Here is a 21940-nt window from a genome sequence, read left to right as displayed (position 1 = left end):
TTTCAGTCACTGTCTGTCTACATGCATTTACCTAATCTTCATATCGTTATTCTGAATCTGCGGAATGTGTGTCAGCCAATTGTAGTCTTCAACTGGAGTGCAATTGATAGGGTGACAGCTCAGGAGCACCGTTGAGAGACAGCTGACCTTAAAGTGATTTGTAAAGTTTAATTTCTTTGTTTAAATAACAAATGTGTTATACTTGCCTGCATTGTGCAATAGAATTACAAAAGTGAGCCTGATCTCCTCTTCTGGGTCTCCCACCGGCGCTCCTGGCTCCTCCTTCACTTCCTATTGCGGCACACCTGTGGGCTCCATCCCAAATCGTGTTGCCTGCATTTATAGACAAAGATATTGAGGCTTGGCTATGCTCCCCGCTTCTTTGTCACAGGATTTGACAGGACGGGACAGGAGCCAATGGCTTGAACTGCCTCAAAAAAGTCTGTGAGAGGGGGGAGAGCAGCTACATATGGGCAAAGTGCTGGATCAAGTGAGGGCTTATATAAATATAAGTGGGTATGGGAGCCGATATTACACGCATTAAGGTAAAAAATGTTTAGCCCTAAGAACCACTTTAAGTGGTAATGCTTATATGATATTTTAGTATTTAATTTAGATCTACTTTAAAACGGTTCGTTTTTGACAACCTCAAAGTCTTGATCTCTAATATGGTCTTTTGTATGTTTATTTGCAGATCCTCCAGTTGCAGCAGCAGTGAGATCTACGTTTCTAGACTGCACGGAAGCCCACAATGACTTCTGCTTCCACGGGACTTGCAGGTTTCTGGTGCAGGAGGCAGAACCATCCTGTGTGTAAGTCATTATTTTGTTCCCAGGTTACTATATTACCAACACTCATCTGAAAGCATGGAATGCTGCAACTGACAAATAAGAGGTTACTTTATTAGGCCAACAGACCCGCTGATCTCCTTCTGAACATGTCAGGTGTGTCAGAAAAAAGTCAGATGTTCTTATTTGCATGCTTGTTCCAAGTCAGTAACTAAGAAAGTAAGAGGGCCTGCAGAACAGCCAGGCAACAAGCATTTTCAAAGAATGACAGTCTTGAAGCATGCATTTTTAAAAGCAGGTAGATAATGCCCATCTTTCTAGCATGACAGGTGCCCTTTAATGCTCCTCACTAGAAGCTGCACAGCCACCTCTGCTTGCACAGGAAAATCTCCATTAAATTCTATGGAGAGGCTGTCTACCATCGGGACTCATAATAGACACTCTTCCTATAAGAATGAATTCTATTTCTGCATGAAACAAGAGTCTGGGTAGTAGGAGATTTTACTGCAGTGGCTTTGCAGTTATCAGCAGGACTCATGGAGTGATTTACCTGCAAATGATCGGCCCTGGACGCAGACATTTATTACATATATTCTCTGACTCATTATACTATAAACCCATCGGACTACCCCAAGGTACCAACGCAGTTAAGAAAAATTTGTACAGAACCAACATAAAGAGGAAAAAGGGGGCTTTAAATTGTACCGAAATAACACTTACATTTAAAAAAAATTCTAAATGTTTTTTTAAAAAAATTAAATCGGTGTTAAAAACATTACATATACAAATAATCCTTATGATCACATTAAGTAGAAACTCCAGCATGTTTCACCTACTGTGGCTTCTTCAGGGCGAATTAGTAACTACAAGAAGCAATCACTGTGTTTATAAAACACAAAGAGTTACAACATAAGGTTTTGTTTATTTTATGATTGTAACAGATACAGTTCCTCCACCCAAAACTCGCTCATCCATGTCTTTATGGACCTTGCTTTGTGCACTGGTGTGCAGTCATGTTGGAACAGGAAGGGACCATCCCCAAACTGTTCCCACAAAGTTGGGAGCATGAAATTGTCCAAAATGTATGCTGATGCCTTAAGAGTTCCCTTCACTGGAACTAAGGGGCGAAGCCCAACCCCTGAAAAACAACTCCACGCCATAATCCCCTCTCCACCAAATGATTTGGACCAGTGTACAAAGCCAGGCCCATAAAGAGATGGAGGAGCGAGTTTGGGGTGGAGGAACTTGACTGGCCTACACAGAGTCCTGACCTCAACCGATAGAACACCTTTGGGATGAATTAGAGCGGAGACTGCGAGCCAGGCCTCGTCCAACATCAGTGCCTGGCCTCACAAATGTGCTTCTGGGAGAATGGTCAAACATTCCCATAGACACACTCCTAAACCTTGTGGACAGCCTTTCCAGAAGAGTTGAAGCTGTTATAGTTGCAAAGGGTGGGCCAGCTCAATATTGAACCCTACGGACTGGGATGCCATTAAAATTCATGTGTGTGTAAAGGTAGGAATCCCAATACTTTTGGCAATATAGTATATGTATTTCAGCTGTGTATTTAACAGTTTGCCTGGAGTTCAGCTTTAAATATCAGAAGTTCTAAGAGCTGTTATAGAAACTAGCATAGTAGTAGTAATTTATCAGGGACAAACTCCACTTTGATCCGTAATAAACCGTTCTCAAAAAAATGCACTTGACGTACAGATACTGTGATATGAAGCAGCATCATCGGTATTTTCATTTATTCTATGTCTGTGACCTGCTGTATGAAAATCCTTTCGTCATGATCAAATGCACCGTCACATCAATTCTTCAGAATATCCCCAATAAAACGCATAACCTTTGATTATCTATAGTGACAAGAGCTATGAAAGCTCAGCAAGGATAAGGTTTTATGTACTTCTAGGTCATTTACTTGGCTACTGTTGCAGTTGTTTGCTTGTGTGGATGAAAAACAATAGAGAAAAATGTCACTAGACAGTAAAATGTATCCTTCACCTACAGGCAATGTAAACGAAAGAGGGGATTATTATTCACAGGTGTACAATTATATTACATGTATATAGTGTACACATTTTTTTAAAATATTTTTGTAAGAGTAAATATTGCATATGAAATTTCATATTTACAATTTTCAACTAGGCAATGGAACTCTAGGCTCCCTTTCACATGTTTACTAGGCTATTCATAACTGCCTTTCTGAGGAAAAAAAAAAAGGATGCTCATTGAGTTCCCTTTTTTATGTTTTTTTGTTTTTACAGATGTCTTCCAGGCTATGTGGGTATACGTTGTGAGCATGCCGACCTCCTGGCGGTGGTGGCAGCAAATCAGAAGAAACAGACCATTACTGCACTAGTAGTGGTGTCAGTGGTAGCCACAGCTCTGCTGATTGTTGCCTGTATATTAATGCAGTAAGTAAATCACCATCTACTTCAACAAGATTACATTTTGTTTCCTATCTTCCACCTACTTTTAATTTTTCTTTTCTGAAAGGAACGTATGATGCTTTGTATTGACAGACCACTTTTGGTACCTCTTGGCTGCATTTTGGTACCTTTTGGCTGTAGTACCCTAGTGTGGCCATAGTTAATTCCTGGTGCATAATGTGTGTAAGCCTTGCAAAATACATGCCCCCTTGCTTCTTAAAATGTATGTAAACCCTAACAATATATTTCTTTTATTTGCTCCCCTTTTTTTTGTTTAATACACAATTGAATGCATTTTGTTATATCTGTTGAACAAGTGCGGAAAATACCTGTTGGTCTTGTCAGAAATTCAAAGCTGTTCTTTGCTATCTCAAGCAGTATTATCAGCTCTTGTAGTTCTTATCTTGGACTACAAAACAATTAGTCCCTAAATTGTGGAGAAGGGAAGGGTTTCAGTAGTTGAGAAAAAAGACAACTGGGCAGGGCTGACACCATTGTATGCTGTTTTAGCCTACAAAGGGAAATTGGGAGCTGAATGCATTTCTGGCAATTGGGAGCTGAATGCATTTCTGGCATTTGTATTTTTCTGTACTTGAAGGGTCTTTAAAGGGTATCAACACGAGGAAATGTGCATGTATTGCAGAGATGTACTGTTTTTTTTCCCCCCATGGCATTTAGGGGTTGGTTTTACTAAAACGTGAAAGTGAAAAATCTGGTGCAGCTGTGCATGGTAGCCAATAAAATTTATTAACATGTTTATGTAGGTTGTTCTATCGCTGAAGACCACGTTTTGTCCTCATTCAGAATGAAAAAGAATAACGACTAGCCATTAAAAATCAGATGAATCCCACAAAGACAGGGTTACCTTAAATCCTAGTAATATGTGTACATGCTAGCGTAGCCCTAATATGCCAGCTTTCCAAATCAAGATCATAGTAAAAAGTCAACTACACCCAAACTGCCCACATTGTGAATAGCCCTTTCCAAGTGTAAATCAGGGTCTGCGTGACTATTGTACAAGGCTGGATGTTAACGAAAAAGTACAAGCAAAGCTCGTTCGACTGTACTTCTTCTATAAATCACAGGAGGGCAGTTTGTTCTGCACTTCTGTGACTTGTTTTCAGAGACAGCAGGCTGAAGCCTGCACTCAGGTGACATCACAGAGCCGGTCCATGCTCTGGGGAAAGATCGCGACCATATGGTCAGGATCCACCCCAGAGCCTGGACCAGCACCCAGCTCAGCCTCTGAGTGAACCGCTGAGAACCTGAGCCAGCCACTCCCATCCCCTCCACAGCCCAGAGTTTCAGTTAACACAGGGGGAGGGGGCAGAACAGAGACCCGGTGACTGACAGTCACCAGCTTTCTGCTCACGGAGAACTGAGCGATCAGCAGTGTTTGATTGCTCAGTTCTCTGCCTTAGACCCAGCAGTGGACAGACGCAGTATCATACCGATGCGGCATTCGCCTAGATAAGTATAATTTCTCCAAAAAAAAAATCCCTAAACTCTCTTAAGTCGGCCATACAGGGCGTGAATGTCGACCAATTCCTGCTGTGTCGGCACCACTCGTCGGCTCAACAATAGTTGTTTTTTTTTTTTGAAGGAGCTCCATGAAAAATTGTTGGCTGAATGGTTGACTGCATCCAGCCAAATGTTTAGCATGGATTGAGGAATCTATTAGATTTCTTTCATTCAGCCTGGAGGCTGAACAAAGGAAATCTATATGTATATGGCTAGGCTTAGACCAGGTGATAAAGAAGGGACAGTATTCAAGGTCCTTTATTGACTGTTCACATACATTGGGAAGTGGGCAGGTTCTTTATTAGCATGCTCTAACATGTGTCCAATGCCAGGATGGGATGCTAAAGAAATTAAATAAATCTCAAAATTTTGTCCTATACAAGTCTGTTTGTGTTTCTGTAAGTTATCAAGGTTTGCCTTTCAGCTTACCGTCGACTAACAATAGTTCTCTTGTGCTTTTGTAGCTGTTGTAGCTGGAGGAAACAGTGTGAGTGGTGTCGATCAGTTTTATGTCGACACGAGAAACCAGATGGTGTCTTCAAAGGAGGAGCATCCTGCTGCAAGTCAGAAACAGGTAAACTGCTAACCCTGAGTGGGAGAATGATGGTTATTATGCCATTTCACACTGTAAAACTGGGTGTCTGCATACAGGAAGAGGGTGTCTATTGCAATGCCCATCAAGAGGGGATGGCAGGAAGAGAAGGTAGGGGATCATATGGGGAGGGAAGGAAAAGGGGCCTGGGCGTAGGAAGGGGTGCAAGATCTCCATCCCCACCTGGTCACCCACCCAGAATTTGGAGAAGCAGGATGATAATCCAAGGCCTGGAAGTTACGTTTGTGAAGCCAGAGGGGACTTGTCTTTAAAGAAAAAGTAAGGGGTCCAGGTTTTCCAATATTTCTCACCCTGTTCCTTCAGTGACATTGTCAGGTCTTCCATTTACTGGATTTCCATTATTATACCTAGACAGTGAGATTTATTTGGCGAGACCGTGCTCTTCAATAGAGCTGGAATGCTTGCCTTTTCACAGCCGTAAGGAGATATTTCAAAAGTGAATTTTTATACTTTTTGTTAGCATATTTGGTTCATGATATACATTTGACTGTTGGATTCCTATCACGAGACACACCTGTTAGGACTTTAATTGTTTGTTTAACCATATTCCAAAATTCGGTCAGCCTTGGTATGTAGTAGAGTATCCTCCGACTTCCGACAACATAACACAAAAACTTTTCTTTTACTCATGGTTAGTGTTTGGCTGAAGCCATTTATTATCAATCAACTGTGTTTACTCTTTTTAAATCATAATCACAACAGAAACTACCCAAATGAGCCTGATCAAAAGTTTACATACCCCAGTTCTTAATACCGTGCATTGCCCTCTTTAACATCAATGACAGCTTGAAGTCTTTTGTGGCATTTGTGGATGAGGCGCTTTATCTTCTCAGATGGTAAAGCTGCCCATTCCCCTTGGCAAAAAGTCTCCAGTACCTGTAAATTCTTGGGCTGTCTTGCATGAACTGCATGGTTGAGATCTCCCCAGAGTGTCTCAATGATATTGAGGTCAGGAGATTGAGATGGCCACTCCAGAGCCTTCACTTTATTCTACTGTAGCCAATGATAGGTGGACTTGGCCTTGTGTTTTGGATCACTGTCATGTTGGCATGTCCAAATACGTCCCGTGCGCAGCTTCCTGGCTGATGAGTGCAAATGTTCCTCCGGTATTTTTTGATAACACACTTGATTCATCTTGCCATCAATTTTGACCAAATTTCCTGTGCCTTTGTAGCTCACACATCCCCAAGACATCAGCGATCCACCTCCGTGTTTTGTTGACTCCTCTCCAAATGTAGCATTTATGGTTGTGGCCAAAAAGCTCAAATTTTGTTTCATCACTCCAAATGACTTTGTGCCAGAAGGTTTGAGGTTTGTCTCTGTGCTGTTTGGCTTATTGTAAGTGGATACTTTGTGGTATTTGCGTAGCAATGGCTTTCTTCTGGCGACTCGACCATGTAGCCCATCATTCTTCAAGTGCCTCCTTATTGTGAATCTTGAAACAGCCACACCACATTTTCAGAGAGTCCTGTATTTCACCTGAAGTTATTTGTGGGTTTTTCTTTGCATCCCGAACAATTTTCCTGGCAGTTGTGGCTGAAGTTTTTGTTGTTCTACCTGACTGTGGTTTGGTTTCAACAGAACCCCTCATTTCCCACTTCTTGATTACAGTTTGAACACTGCTGATTGGCATTTTCAATTCCTTGGATATCTTTTTATATTCCTTTCCTGTTTTATACAGTTCAACTACCTTTTTCCCACAGATTCTTCGACAATTCTTTTGCTTTCCCCATGACTCAGAAATGTCAGTGCCGCACTGGATGAAAGATGCAAGGGTCTGTCAGGAGTCTAGAAACACATTGACCTTTAATACACACAGACACTAATTACAAGCAAACAGATCACAGGTGAGGATGGTTACCATTAATAGCCATTCAAACCCCTTTGTGTCAACTTGTGTGCATGTTATCAGGCCAAAATCACCAGGGTATGTAAACTTTTGATCAGGGTAATTTGGGTAGTTTCTGTTGTGAATATGATTTAAAAAAAGTAAACACAGTTGATTTATAATAAATGGCTTCAGCCAAACACTAAACATGAGTGAAAGAAAAGTTTTTGTGTTATCATTCATATTTTCTGAAAAATGGCCAAGAAATCATAAATTCTGCCAGGGTATGTAAACTTATGAGCACAACTGTAAGCAAAGAGTACCATTCAGTCTTGATTGCGTTCATTTTGAAGAGGTTACCTCTCACTCCCTGTTGTGTCTACAGGACAGGAAGTGATGGGAGATTTCTCCAATGGAACATCAACAGCAAAAGCAAAAAAACATATTTTAATATATTAAAAAAACCTGTATAATAAGTTTTAAAAATTAGAGCATCTGGCATCCTTGTCTCTTCAAATTTTGTAGTACTTTTAACTAGCAGTGTAACAGACAGAAGAAAGGGCTTTCCATGTATGCGGCATTTATTCAAAACCAACACGACATTTGCCGTACAGTGGAAAGTGGAAACCGGATGTTCTGTAAAATGGAGCCTGGAAGCCAGGGAGGTTCATGGTTTAGGGGGTGAAAAGGGCAGCTTAAACCATAAATCCATGGCATCTTGCCAAATGCAGTTAAAAAAGAGGTTACAGTATCCACAGGAGGAACGTTTAACTGCCGACGTGAAAATAACGCAGCCATTGTGAGGTCGAGTGAGATGGGGACTTGCACAAGGTTACTTTGTCTCTTATGGAAACATGTGGATATGTGGAAAGAGCCCTCTCCTTCCTGAGCCGCCGCATTTACACAAATGGTCAAATACAAATTGCTGTGATTTCATCTCCTCCTTGCATCAGCCAAGTCACACCTGCTGTTTTCCAGTTTAATGTAAAGATAAATGGAACAGTCACAACATGATTCACAGATCCGTCACCATGTATTAAATTACTTCTAAGTCAGGAAAATATGTATCATTCTGTATTAAAGGCTCCAGTCGGTTTTGCGGGGCTTCTAGGGAAAAAAATTTCTGGCAGTGTATGACAGGTACACTTTACTTACAAACAGTCTCTTTGCAAAAGAACGCAATGACTGTAATCTGATAATTGCAGTGCGTTCCCATGTAGGTGAAGTGAAACTAGATGTGAAGAATGTAGGAGCCATTTTTGAGCATCAGAAAAAAAGGTGTTCAAATATTTGCATTTCAGTCTCTCCCTCTCTCCAAATATACATTTATGTGCATTTATCTTTCTATCTTGTAATAATTATTTGCATGTACAATATGACAGCTTCTCTCTGTTCATGAGCAGATGTAAGCCAAGACGTAAAACTAGACAGAGAAAGATTGCACAGGGATGGTGGAACATCTTGGCCAAGGTGTCTTTCTTTATTGTTTACCAGCTCCGTGTTCTTGAATTGAGATCTGTTTAAAAAGCAGCCAAGGAACCATTCATGTGCATTTGTTGGCAGTTTGTCAGTTGTGGTATTTACCAGTAGGTTCTAAGGGTGGAGGAGAGTTTCCAGCTGTAGAATGGCTTAATAAACTGTTTGGAATCATTTCCAGTCCAGCTTTTAATAAGCTTGATGACACGCCTATAATGAATTTCCTATGTATTCTACACTAATACTGGCCTTTAGCTTAGACTAATTCTGAAACTACCGTTATATTTGCATGAAAACCATATCTATATAAGGATTCACCAAACACATGACCAACAGCATTAACTATTAACAAAATAGAAAACAATATTTTTTTCTGCTATAAAACCTATAAAATTACAAAATTAAGAAAATTACATTTCTTTATAAATTAAGGCCAAAATGTATTCTGCTACATGTCTTTGATAAAAAAAAAAAAAAAATCCCAATAAATGTGTAATAATTGGTTTGTATGAGTCTACAAATTATGATATATGTACTGGAATTTTTTTTTTCTTTTATACTAGTAATGGTGGTGATCAACGACTTCTAGTGGCAGGCTACTTCTTGCGGTCAAGCAATCTGACACTAACGGACACTGGGTGGGAACTGACTAACTGACACTGACATCACCATTGACATTAATACAGTGAGCTCTGGGCTGTGATTGAAGACAGCCGATCAGCAGGTCCCAGCCATGAATCATTGCAATCACAGCAGGAGTCAGCAGGTGGGGGCGCGTGCCCTGAACCTGGAAACAGGCAGCGAGGTACAGGTACGTCGCTGTGCCTGTATGTGCTGACCATTCGCAGTACAATGAAGGCAGGCGGGCATTACTCAAATCATGACTGATTTTCTTTAATGTGACTTGAACTAGTAGGACCTGAGTATAGGTCTTGGACTGGAAAATCAGATTTCACATTTGTTTTATGTTGTAACCTGTCCTTTAGTTTCTGGACTACTGATCATCACACATTCACAAAACCATATTCATTGATAAACTGTAGACTTAGTTTCATTTGTGTCTATATCCTCCACGCTTCTAAGAAGAATTTCCATGAGATTTTGGAGCATATCTTTGGGAATTTGTTCCAGTTATACAAAACAGAATTAATAAGGTCAGGTACTGATTTTGGGCTGGAAGATCTAGCTCAGAATTGACACTCCAACTTATCCCAAAGGAGTTTATTAGGGATAAGTTCAGGGCTCTGTAAAGACCACTCAAGTTCCTCCACGCAAAGCTCATCTTTATGGACATAGCTTTGTGCACAGGAGCATAGGCTTACTGGAATTAAAAAAAAGAACCTTTTTGAAACAGTTGGCATAAGGTTGGAAAGGCACAGTTGTCTAAAATGTCTTTTGCAAGGAAGCATCTGTAATCAGTAGTTTGGAGGAGTGACCACATTTAGGTTTAGACATATGCAAGTGTGATGGTCAGATATCCATATGTTTTTGGCCATGTAAAGTAATACATAATAACTTATAATTTTCTCTACTTCTTTGTCTTGTTTTTTAGTGGTCTGAAAGAGATTGCAAGAGTCCAAAGGCAACTTCTTGGCTACAGAACATTACTGATCCAGCCTGTTCAACTAAATTCTCAGACTACAGCTGGGACGCATTATTGTAACCGGACACATGTTGGGCTCTATGATGACTCATGGGAACTCTTTACCCAACGTCCCCTGCACAATGTGAAGCAGTGATCCTAGGAGGAGCTCACTTCACACTGGAAATTGAGACGCAATTGGATTCTAAGTAGTCTGGGTGGATCATGGAGTGCTGCCAGCGGTGGATGAACTGACCCTATAAGTGTTGCGTTTATTTTTGTTACAAAAGGGTCTACTTTGGGTTTGATAGTTCTTTTAACAATCCATCTGTTAGGTGGGCCTTGAAAACATTGCAAGTCATTGCCGTATAGGCCTACCTATTGGCAAGATGGGCAGAATATTCATATTTTATATTCTTCAAAAAGACTGCAAAAGTGTTGCTTTACATGGACCATTCTTTAATATACCATGCTGCTGGCATTTCAGTATACATAGATATATATCTAGGGACAGCCTGGTGATATCCACAGGAGTAGAAAATCCATTTTGAGTTAATTTTTTGAAGAGCAGAAAGTTATTTTTATGTCTTTAAACTCAAATTACCTATACAGTGCATTAGTATTAACTTCTCATACAACCTTTTAACCTGGTCATAGTTACAGTTCTAGCTAAACTTACAGAAGGCTTTAAAAACTGTTTAAAAACTGTTTTGGAAATATCCAGTCCCACCGAGTCTGCCCAATGTACCTCCTTCTAAGTTCGTCATCTGGTCTCCTGCAGCATGTGTTATTCACGGCTTTGGATTGGATCGTCACACACTAAAAGGCTTTTGATTGCAGTATGGACATTGTGGACTTGTGGATGCTTTTCAATCTTGATGCTTCATTTCTTAATTCCATGCAGATTGTTGGGTGGTAATCCCACTACAAACTTCACTCTAAACTATTCTTTTTTATTGTCTGTAATATTCATATGCTTTCTGCAGAATCTAGGTGAACCAGTTCAGGATTAGCAATAGCAGAAGTAGTGCTGGTAGAAGTTAACTTGTCCATAGCTTAAACATATTAGCGGTCAAACATTAATCATGCTCTGGAAGCATGCTACTAAAATGCAAGTTTTCTAAATCCTAGGGTAGAACCTTAGAAAAATGGAAAAGCAAAGTTATGTTTAAAAAAGAGGAAATGTCAAAAGCAAATAATATTCAGGCCTCTGCCTGACACACTTAAATACGTTGTGTCAGTACCCACCTTTTCTACTGCATCAGTGTTTCCCAAGCACTACCCAGGTAATGCCACCTTACAATTAAAATTTGCACACCTACTTGCTGAGGTCCAGTTAGAAAATTGTATTTTCTAAAATATCAACTGGAACAAGTACAAGCCCAGACAGCATCTTTATCCATGCCACTGATGGCTTACACTACAAAACAAATATTGTCTTGCAAGACCCTTCTGAACAAAAATGCAGAGCCACCAGTGATACAAGTTCCAGACCGTGGGAAACCCTACACTAAATTTTTCTAATTGAGCAGAACAGCTTACACTGACCAGCTGACTTTTTTTTCATAATGTCGAAGAAAGGTATTCCCATATAGACCTACGAGGGGTGCTCAAGAGTTTCTGCGCTTTTTTTAAATATTTAATAGGGTTTTTAAAAAGTGCAGAAACTTTTTGAAGAACGCTCGTACTTTTTATTAATTATTATACATATGACAGCTAGAGGTGTTGAGAACCAGATATTAATAAGGATTGTTCAAATTCTTAAACTATATTGGGGTTCTGTAATGCGGTCCATTTAAATGTACATGGCGCTGATCAGCATTCTCCTGTAAAGCAAGCCTAGCCTATGCACCTTTAGTGTAAACTGCCCCTTGTATTGTTCTATTATAAAGAAAGAAACATACTGATACAGTAACCAACATAAAAGTTACTATGTGTTAATCCTCCTGCCCCCCCAGGTTCCTCCTCTGCCTGCTGTGTGTTGGTCCCTAGAGCACTGTTTTCCCTGTATGACATTGCTCCACCAGCCTACAGATTCTTGTGACATGCAGTATTTTCTTGTTACTTGTTACTGGGACATCGCATAATCATTGAAGGGTAATGGAAGACATACATGAATGTTCCAATACCCATCATGACTTATGTGTTGCCATAGTATAGTGTCACCAGGCTGTAATAGGAAAGCCACTTGCAAGGCCTGAGAGGAGACACAGCATTTCTACAGCAACAAGAATGGCCTCCGATGTCCCTGTCTCTATTTTGGTAAAAAAATAACAGTACTTTGTAACTTTTTTTTTTTGCCTTATTATTTTATAGGGCATCATTGATGCATCTATCTTACATGGGAAAACTTTTATTATTCAGTTAAGTGCACTCTTTGATGTTTAATTGTTTAGTATTAATTTATGACATGACATTTGAATCACCGGTGGCGTATGATTCCTCATCCTCCCAACTGAAGTACATCTAAGATAGAACAATTATTTGCTATAACGATTATTATTTTCAACTACAGGAGCCAATGAACGCTAAAAAAGAAAACAATTGTAAACGGCTGAAATAATGACACTTGGCAAAATATATGCTTTATCTTTGTGAACATAGCTTCATATTAAACGACTTATACTACAGGAACAGTAAACGTAGGACCCAGAAAAATATGAGTTTGCAGTAGAGGGACTGTTTAATCCGTAAAGAAAAAAAGGGCAAAATACTTTCATGTAATTTGCTTTGTAGGTGATAGAAGTGTCATAGCTAAAGAAATGTGGAGTGAAATATATCAGGGAATACAGAGTAGACATTTATAAATAGTTGTGCCGGTTTGTTTTAAACAGAATTCAATAAAATTTACAATTTAATTAAATAAAATGTGAACCTCACTGTATACAGTTTAATAGCCTGCCACGTGCACTACTCCAGTTGACCGTTAGGCTGCCCATCTGATTGACCCGATAGGCAGCCATACAGCCAAGTGAAGGAGCTTGTACAGCAGATTAATAGCACGGCTGCTTAATTTTAAGGCAATAGCCTAGTGTTGTCGGCAAGACACTGGAGGTTCTGTCACTGGTAGGATCTCCGGAATATAAACTTTGCAACACGTTCACAAAAATGTGTTAAAAAAAACTGTATACAGTGAGGCATGGGGCCAAACACATTTAAAAAAAATACATGTAGGGATTACAAACACTTTATTTTATTTGTTTTTTTGCCAATTTAAAAGTTCCCCTGTCAAATTAAAAAAATCTGCCCGAAGGTAAGTCCAACTCTGTATATAAATTTCCCTGGGTTTCACAGACAGTTTTGAGTTTATTTTTGTAAATTCTCTATGGATTTTTAGACTGTGTCTTGCTGGTCATACACTGATTAAAATGTATCCAGTTCAGCAGGGACCAGACGGATTTTGTTCAGTGTTTTGCCGCCCTCGCTCAACAGAAGTCAGTTGTTTTGAATCCTTTTAAAGGGATGTGGTGGAAAACTTGTTGCTGATCAGTATATTTTGACAGTGGCGGGTTCTGTTGTCAGAGTACAATATCCTGGCAGGCGGGGATTCCGCCATCCACCTCGTTTGTGCGTATGGAAGAATCTATTCATTTTTTTCATTTAGCCCTCTGAACGAAAAAAAAAAAAACTAACTGTATGGCCAGCTTAAGGCTTCCCGACTCTTTGCAGATTCTCTGTCTATGCTCCTTCCCGACATTCATTATGTAAACTCCTCACATCATCATCACCCTTAAAGTGCATCACAAGTTTCAGCAGTCTTAAAGTTTTTGGCTCCAACCCCAGTAGACTTGTTTGATGCCTTATTTATAGTTTCATTGTGGGCACAGAAGAAAAGAAGTTGTCCAGTCATAAATAATAGGTTTTATCCTCCCACTCTAGTATGCCAGGCATTATAGGAACAGCTGTTTTGTTCATAACATGACCCTAATGTGGTCTACATTACTGAGTTCTTTCCCACCTAATGTTTTCTCCTGTCCATTCCAAAGACATGACGTGTGTCTGAGGTCATAGTCACTGCAGGGAAGCAGGTTCCAGCATGTCTGATAATGCCAGTGTTTGGGAGTCAAAGGATGAGTAGGAAACCTCCACAGGGGGATACATCATACTTTTATTTTGCTGGTAGATACAGTATAATGAAGTAAAAGATATAATAGAGCTTGCCTCTGCCACAATGGTGAACATTCGGAACATTTGTCCTCTTGACTGAGTGTATGAAAGAACAACTGGCCTTGTTTTCCAGAACAACTCAAATCTTCCGTTTCTTCATACATCAGAGACATAGAAGAGAGAACTGGATTGGCTGTAATAGTAATTGAAAGAGACCTGCCATCAGACACTTTCGGTTTTGAGGTCCATTGTGTTTTGTGAATTGTTAAAGGACTGTCGATATTTTATTACATTACTGTAATCTGTGCTATATCCCTGTAGTTTATTTATGCCAGGCCCATTCTGTGCTTTGTAGGTTACTGTACTCTAGGAGCAGCTCAGTGTCATAGTTTATGATATTAAAAAAACCTCTAATGTTGTAAAGAATGAGCTAAAACACTACATAAGATAAAACAATGCGTTTAGCCTATGTTGTTGATGGACATGTAGAAGTGTAATTAAACAACACCCCTTTTTAGGGAAAGCTTGCCTCTTGGGACAGTATATACAAAAATATTAGTTAGGTTTTGAATGTAATAATGTAATCCAACCAGTGACATTTAAAGGCTAAGTTTACCTTTGGGAACATATTACATGTTGCACCCATTTTTGAGGCGGAACATGTAACATGTTCCCACTCCTGCAGCAGTTCCCAGATCCGAGCCCTCTCTGTGACAGCAGCCATGGGATCTTCTCCCCGCACCCGCTATCACTATTTGAAAACAACGCGGTCGTGCGGGGCTCTGCCCACACAGCCGCATCATTCATTCACAAAGTTCTGAACTACACACACACCAACATCCTTTGTGGATGTTGGCTTGTAGTTCCTAATGAACTGCCAGGTCATACTTTCATGCAGTGAATTAAAGGTTTTAAAACTCTAGTGTAGAGTAATTATGACAATAACACTACCAAAATATTTTCAGTATATTAGTTTATTCTTCCCAAGAATACAGTTGAGATCCCCACCAGGATGAACTTTTCTCTCGTTATTTTCAGTGACATTTGTAAATGTTTAAAGTAGAACTATAGGCAAAACTTTTTTTTTTTTTTTTTATTTGTAGAGAGCAGGTGAGTTATAACCCCTGATTTTTTAATATTTTTTTTGCCATCTGTGTCCCATTGGGGAGATTTACCTTCACTTCCTGTCCCATAGCCAAAACAAAGTAAGATGTAATTCCTGCAAATTAAGAAAATCCCTTGAGCCCCTCCAGGTCACCAGAGGTAGTGTCCCAATTGGACGATTTCCCCTCTATTACTTTTCTGGTGACAACCCAAAATTTTGAATTTTCTTTTTACTTTCACTTTCAATGATAATGGTAAACAGGACAAATGGAGATGGTGAATCTCCCTAATGGGTTTACATACAGCAATAAAAACGTAATGGGTGTTCTAATCCATCTCCACTCTCAAAATAAAAAAAAAATACAAGTTTTGTCTTTTGTTATACTATAGACTACAACAAACATTCACACACTGCCTTGGTATATAGTGAACCGGTTTCCAAAACTGAAAACCTTTTTCCATCTGAAACAAAATTCTATTTGTCCTTGAAGTGGTTCAGGGGTAGTTTTACTCCAACACCCAGGATTACAGTTGATCAATATGTAGGCCTTCACCTTTACCTTCTGCTTACTCAGCTAGGTAACCTTTACTATCTTACTACTATCAATCTCACCACTGATGCAAGTGGAGCTCAGAAATACCTGCATGCTGTGTGTACAGTATGTTAAAGGATGGACAAATGATTGCAGCATTTGGAAGCCAGACAGCCAAATCTGGAAGCAAGTAGACCATTTTATAAGTCAGGAGACAGAACTGCAGCGGTCTCCTATGTGACCTGCTTATGTGTGGTATCCTATAAAGGATTACTATTGCCCCAGTTGTCTGCATTATGAAAAAATTTATTTTGTATGTGTCACCAGTTCCATTACTCAGCTCTTACACAATTGCAAAAATGCACCCAACATTGACAAATATCTCTTCACAGTTCATGATATGCAGTGTATGTTAAAGGATGGACAAATGATTGCAGCATTTGGAAGCAAGTAGACCATTTTATGTCAGGAAACAGAACTGCAGCGGTCTCCTATGTGACCTGCTGATGTGTGGTACCCTATAAAGGATTACTATTGCCCCAGTTGTCTGCATTATGAAAAAATGTATTTTGTATATGTCACTAGTTCCATTACTCAGCTCTTACACAATTGCTAAAATGCACCCAACATTGACAAATATCTCTTCACAGTTCATGATATGCTTATAGGATGAGTTCTCCTACATAGAAATACAACTGACAAAACGGTTGTCTTTTCACATTTGTGTAACAAATAGTATTTATTGAAGATATGGTATAAAATGCTAATTTTTCTACAAAAAAGTGTTTTTGTAAAACATTGTCATTATGCAGCAAGCTTAGTGGTGCAAAAGAGATATTTTAGTTGCTGTATCTGGTTGTACTCTTGTGGTTGGAATCATCTACTAGCATATTACATCTCTCAAGGACTACATTGAGATCTTAGCATTATGGTTTGTTATATCTTTACCTGCCATAGAGTTTTACTGTGCAGTAGCTAGAGGAGTCTTAGCACTCCTGCTGCATTCTTAACAGTATCAATTAAAATACCATCCAAGAAGAAGATATATAATGGACATGGCAGTTTGGTGAAGCTGAAAACCCAGGTGAAAAGGTCTTGTTGCTGTACACTTCAAGAGATATTAGAATTTGAAGTGTGAGTAGAATGACCCTCTTAAAGGCTTTAAAGGGGAAATCCACTTTTTAATATAATTGGCTATGCTGATTTTAAGGGCCAGGACAGCAAAATAATCAACTTTGTATTACAATTATTACCTGTATTGCTCTAGTTCACGTATGCATAGGTTTTGGCATGTCTGCTGTGCCCAAATCAAAAAGCTTCAGTAGCCAACAGTCCAGTTCAGTATGGAATGTTCACATGTGGCATTACATTGTGTCTACAATCAGGTATCAGCTGGAGCAAAAACTTCAACCAATCTGTAAAAAGGAGTACAGCAACATGGGTAATAAATATAATTTACCAACTGAATGTTTGCTTCCACAAAAAGTGTATAAAAGGAAATCATCTTTTAAAGTACACGTGTTATTGTTTTTTGGAGTGTAAAGTAAGAAAGGAGTTGAGCAGATGCCACCAGAAGGACTATGTACATTATGGTGCTTGGGCTTGATGATAGGTGATTCAGTGTGGGTGGAAGATATATGGATTGTAAAGGTTTGTTCCATACCTGGGACTACCTAAATGCAATAAAACCCAACAATACCGTTGCGGTTAGAGAGAGAACCTTATGGCTGCTGTCCAGTTTCATCCCAAAATGTACTCTGCAAAAACTCATCAAAGCTTCCTGCAACCCTAATTAATAAAATATTATTTTTTTGTTAGTCCAACCCACACTTTTCGTTTTATCATATTCTTCTGCCCCAGGTATTAGCAACAAAATGTTCTTCTGATCTTTTTTTTTTTTTTTTACTTTAACAAACCAGTCACTTTGTAGAAATGGTAACTTTAATGTATATCTTGCACTGAAAGAAAAGGTAATATTTAAAGTTTAATTTATTTGTATTCTAAATTAATTGCAATTTTGTGTCATTGTGATTGGCTGAATATTAGTTATTTAAAAACCCTTGGATATTAAACACCATTTTTGTACTCAGCTGTCTTTTTGTCTTCTGTTTATTTAAAATAAAATTAATAACTGTTTTAAACTGGAAGCATGTCAACAAATAACCTTAACATTTGTGATAATTTAAAAAAAAAAAAAAGGATTGCAAATAAAAACAAGAATCAAAACCTTACCTAATAATATGCAACCACCTCATTCTGGTTTTGATCAGCCAGTCCTTAAATAGTTATGCAACCTAGAATGAAATTCTACTTTTTTATCTTGCATAATAAAAATTCATAGATACTTGTCCGCTATGTAGAATTTCTCCTATTACAGGTAATAAAAAATGGCCTTCATTACATTATTTACATGCACTGTGTACTGCAGAACAGATTACAAATTCTTATATGTAACAGCATTGTTAAATTGTGACCTGCACTGGTAGGCAGATTAGCATGACTGCTGAGGCGCAATGGGCCCGGTACAAATTACATGTAACATAAATGGATAGGAAAACCTTCACCCTTGCCCCTTCACCCCATTAAATCAACACACTTACAACCATTAGGTTGAAAAGGGCAAGGCCACAGCTTTATTAAAATCCAACACATAACATGTGAACACTTTTAAACCAGTGCCAGTCACAGTTGTACTGTGAGCACACAATTCCAAAGGGGGCCTGTCCTTACCATAAGTGCTGGACAGACCGCCTACTTCCAATTTCCATCAAGGGCATAGCCCATTACAGCCACTTTTATGCTGGCAAGGTCAGGAAACCGCAGCAAGCTGTGACATACCATAGAAAAAAGGGGCGGAGGGTGGGCAGCTCTTCCAGCCACGTTCTTTCAAAGACCCAGAATTCCATGGGAACAAAACTTTTCTGAGCTCAGGCCCATCCCATCCCCCATAACAACCAATCCCTGGTGACTACTCAGCCACCTTGTCCTGCACCTGGCCAAACCCCCATCAGTCAAGGCTCTCTTTCCCTGGGGGGGGGGGGTTCAAGAGGCCTTTGTGCTCTCCAGCAGCCACTATGGTATACAGTGGTCACTACATTGATTGCCAATGAATATCTTCAACATTTCAAGATATGCAAGGATAGCCATACATGCTTAGGGTTTTCTCGTTTGGTTCCACAGGCTGAAAAAGAGAAATCAAATGATTTCCCAATTAAGTTTAACAGTGTGGGTGGAGGAATCTCCAATGACAACTGTGCTGCTTAAGTTGTAAGCACTTAGCATTGAAAAGGACAAAAGAAAATAAATTAAGTTGGCCCTGCCATTAAATCTTAAGGCTAGTGCACATGGCCAAATATCAGCCAGTATCGCCCGGTTTTCTGTTGGCTCATGTGTACAGCAGCCTGTCCGACAGAAGCCGGGTTGAACGGAAAAAGAAACTCGCCGTGTGTGCCTAGCATTACACTTCAGATAAACAGCGCACACATCAGTATTACCACATTGTATTTTTTATATCTTTTCTTGCTATGAGTGTATAAAAAAAGTTGCTCCTGAGCTCCCTCATATGTCTAGGCAAGAATCACATGGTCTTTTATCTACCAGAAGCATTGTGGGTGTTTTATGTCTGCAGAGTGTCTATTGTTTCCAGTCAGAAAGATACTGTTTGACTGGCTGTGCAATAGGATTATCAAGAATACACAACTAAGAAGCAGAACCTGCATGTATAATGAACAATTTTAGCTGCTCCAAACTATGCACCACTATGCACACCACTGAGAACCTGAGCCAGCCATTCCCACCCCCTGCGCAGCCAGCACACCTATGAGTGCTGGAGGGGAAGACCATAGATCTGGTGACTAACAGTCACCGGCTCTCTGCTCACTGAAGACCAAGAACTAAGCAGGCTTTGGTTGCTCAGTTCTCAGTCTAGAGTTGGAAGTCCACCTAGGTAGGTATGATTGTTTTTTTCTTATCCCAAACTTCTCTTTTAAGTGGGGAAGGGTTAGGTTGTCTTTGCTGTCTTTGTCCCTATTTCCCTGCCCCATTGGAGATATTCTTCTGATGACAACAGAAGAGGTTAGGATAAACCTCATCTCAGGTTCTATTTATGTATAGAGGTGTGACTACATTTTCACACTGAAGATACTGAGTTGTCCTTGCATACATATATAGCCCTACATATTTTCTAGCAAACTTTTGCATAAAAACAAGAATTCTTAGCCAACTGCATCAAAGCGATCCCTCCAGTCCCTGACAGTGTCCATTGGAACAGGCTGTGAGTGGAAATGGTCCCTGTGGAGAAACAGACACCAATCCTTCCCTCTTCAAATGGCATACTTTACATCAAATCACTTCATGCAATTTCTCTGTAAGTTCTATGATGCAGAAAATATGCAATGCAGTAAGCGGAAACAAGCCTTAACATGGGATTTAATTGATTGAATAGCATCAAATATTTAAAGCAGTGTTAAGCTCAGATTTCCTAACAAGCCCCAGCTGTTTTTTCTACCATTGCTCGTTATGTACAGTGCCTTGCAAAAGTATTCACCCCCCTTGGCTTTTTACCTATTTTGTTACATTACAGCCTTTAGTTCATTGTTTTTTTAATCTGAATTATATGTGATGGATCAGAACACAATAGTCTAAGTTGGTGAAGTAAAATTATAAAAATATATACATAAAACTATTTTTCAGAAATAAAAAACTGATAATTGGCATTTGCGTATGTATTCACCCCCTTTGTTATGAAGCCCATAAAAAAGCTCTGGTGCAACCAATTACCTTCAGAAGTCACATAATTAGTGAAATGATGTCCACCTGTGTGCAATCTAAGAGTCACATGATCTGTCATTACATATACACACCTTTTTTAAAGGCCCCAGAGGCTGAAACACCTAAGCAAGAGGCACCACTAACCAAACACTGCCATGAAGACCAAGGAACTCTCCAAACAAGTAAGGGACAATGTTGTTAAGAAGTACAAGTCAGGGTTAGGTTATAAAAAAAAATCCAAATCTTTGATGATCCCTAGGAGCACCATCAAATGGAAAGAACATGGCACAACCTGCCAAGAGATGGCCGCACACCAAAACTCACGGACCGGCAAGGAGGGCATTAATCAGAGAGACAGCACAGAGACCTAAGAACCCTGGAGGAACTGCAGAGTTCCACAGCAGAGACTGGAGTATCTGTACATAGGACGACAATAAGCCGTACACTCCATATAGTTGGGCTTAATGGCAGAGTGGCCAGAAAAGTTGTGGGCATGTTCTGTAAATTAAATGATGCAAATTCTCAAACAATCCATGTTAATTCCAGGTTGTGAGCAACAAAACACAAAAAATGCCAAGGGGGTGAATACTTTTGCAAGGCACTGTATGTGTCTCTTCAATCTTGTTTTAAATTGGACTGCAAGTATTTCTCTATTAAAAAAGGTATAGAAATAACAGCACCATATTTTACAGGTTAATGCCAGTAATGTAACCATTTTTCACATATATCCCTCAATGCTAAAGTAAACCTGTCATAGACTTTTTATTTTACATAGACTTTACTACTGCTTTAAGGAGAGGTTAGCAGCAATGATGAGCTTGGGTTCTGTCCATTTGGTTTATGTGGATATGTAGTACCTGGCCACTGAACAACTACCTGGGAATGGTCTCAGTGCTAACTGAATAGTGGGCTGGGTGCGAAGTAGAATCGCCTTTTCCTGCATTTTAAGCATGGAAGAACCCTTGAAACAATGTTTGGGCATCAGGAACCCCTGCTAAAATGTATTATAGCCACAGTTCATGGTACAATAGCATAACCAGCAAGTTGTAAATTTAGAAACATATAATAGAATAAAGAATGTGGTGTTAATTTAGCATGTTATATACCCATAGTGGATCACTCCTTATTGCGCTACCCACAAAAAATTATTTTTAGTGATAAATAATAATGGTCAGAAATT

At 39.4% G+C, this 21940-nt stretch overlaps 1 protein-coding gene across 1 annotated transcript in view; it reads left to right on the top strand.

Moving 5' to 3' along the window:
• Nucleotides 1-18075, top strand: part of TGFA (transforming growth factor alpha) — a 98898-nt gene extending 80823 nt beyond the window's left edge. The window contains exons 3-6 of the mRNA XM_073622004.1: nt 695-812; nt 3062-3211; nt 5212-5321; nt 10217-18075. Coding sequence (XP_073478105.1) covers nt 695-812; nt 3062-3211; nt 5212-5321; nt 10217-10224 — 386 coding nt within the window. The 3' untranslated portion in view covers nt 10225-18075. The remainder of the gene's footprint in view (nt 1-694; nt 813-3061; nt 3212-5211; nt 5322-10216) is intronic.
• The last annotated feature ends 3865 nt before the right edge of the window (nt 18076-21940 follow it).

The sequence above is a fragment of the Aquarana catesbeiana genome, linkage group LG03, assembly GCF_042186555.1.
Source record: "Aquarana catesbeiana isolate 2022-GZ linkage group LG03, ASM4218655v1, whole genome shotgun sequence".
In the NCBI taxonomy this organism is placed as follows: Eukaryota; Metazoa; Chordata; class Amphibia; order Anura; family Ranidae; genus Aquarana; species Aquarana catesbeiana.
Note: the sequence above shows the minus strand (reverse complement) of the source record. Positions and strands in the feature narration are given on the sequence as shown.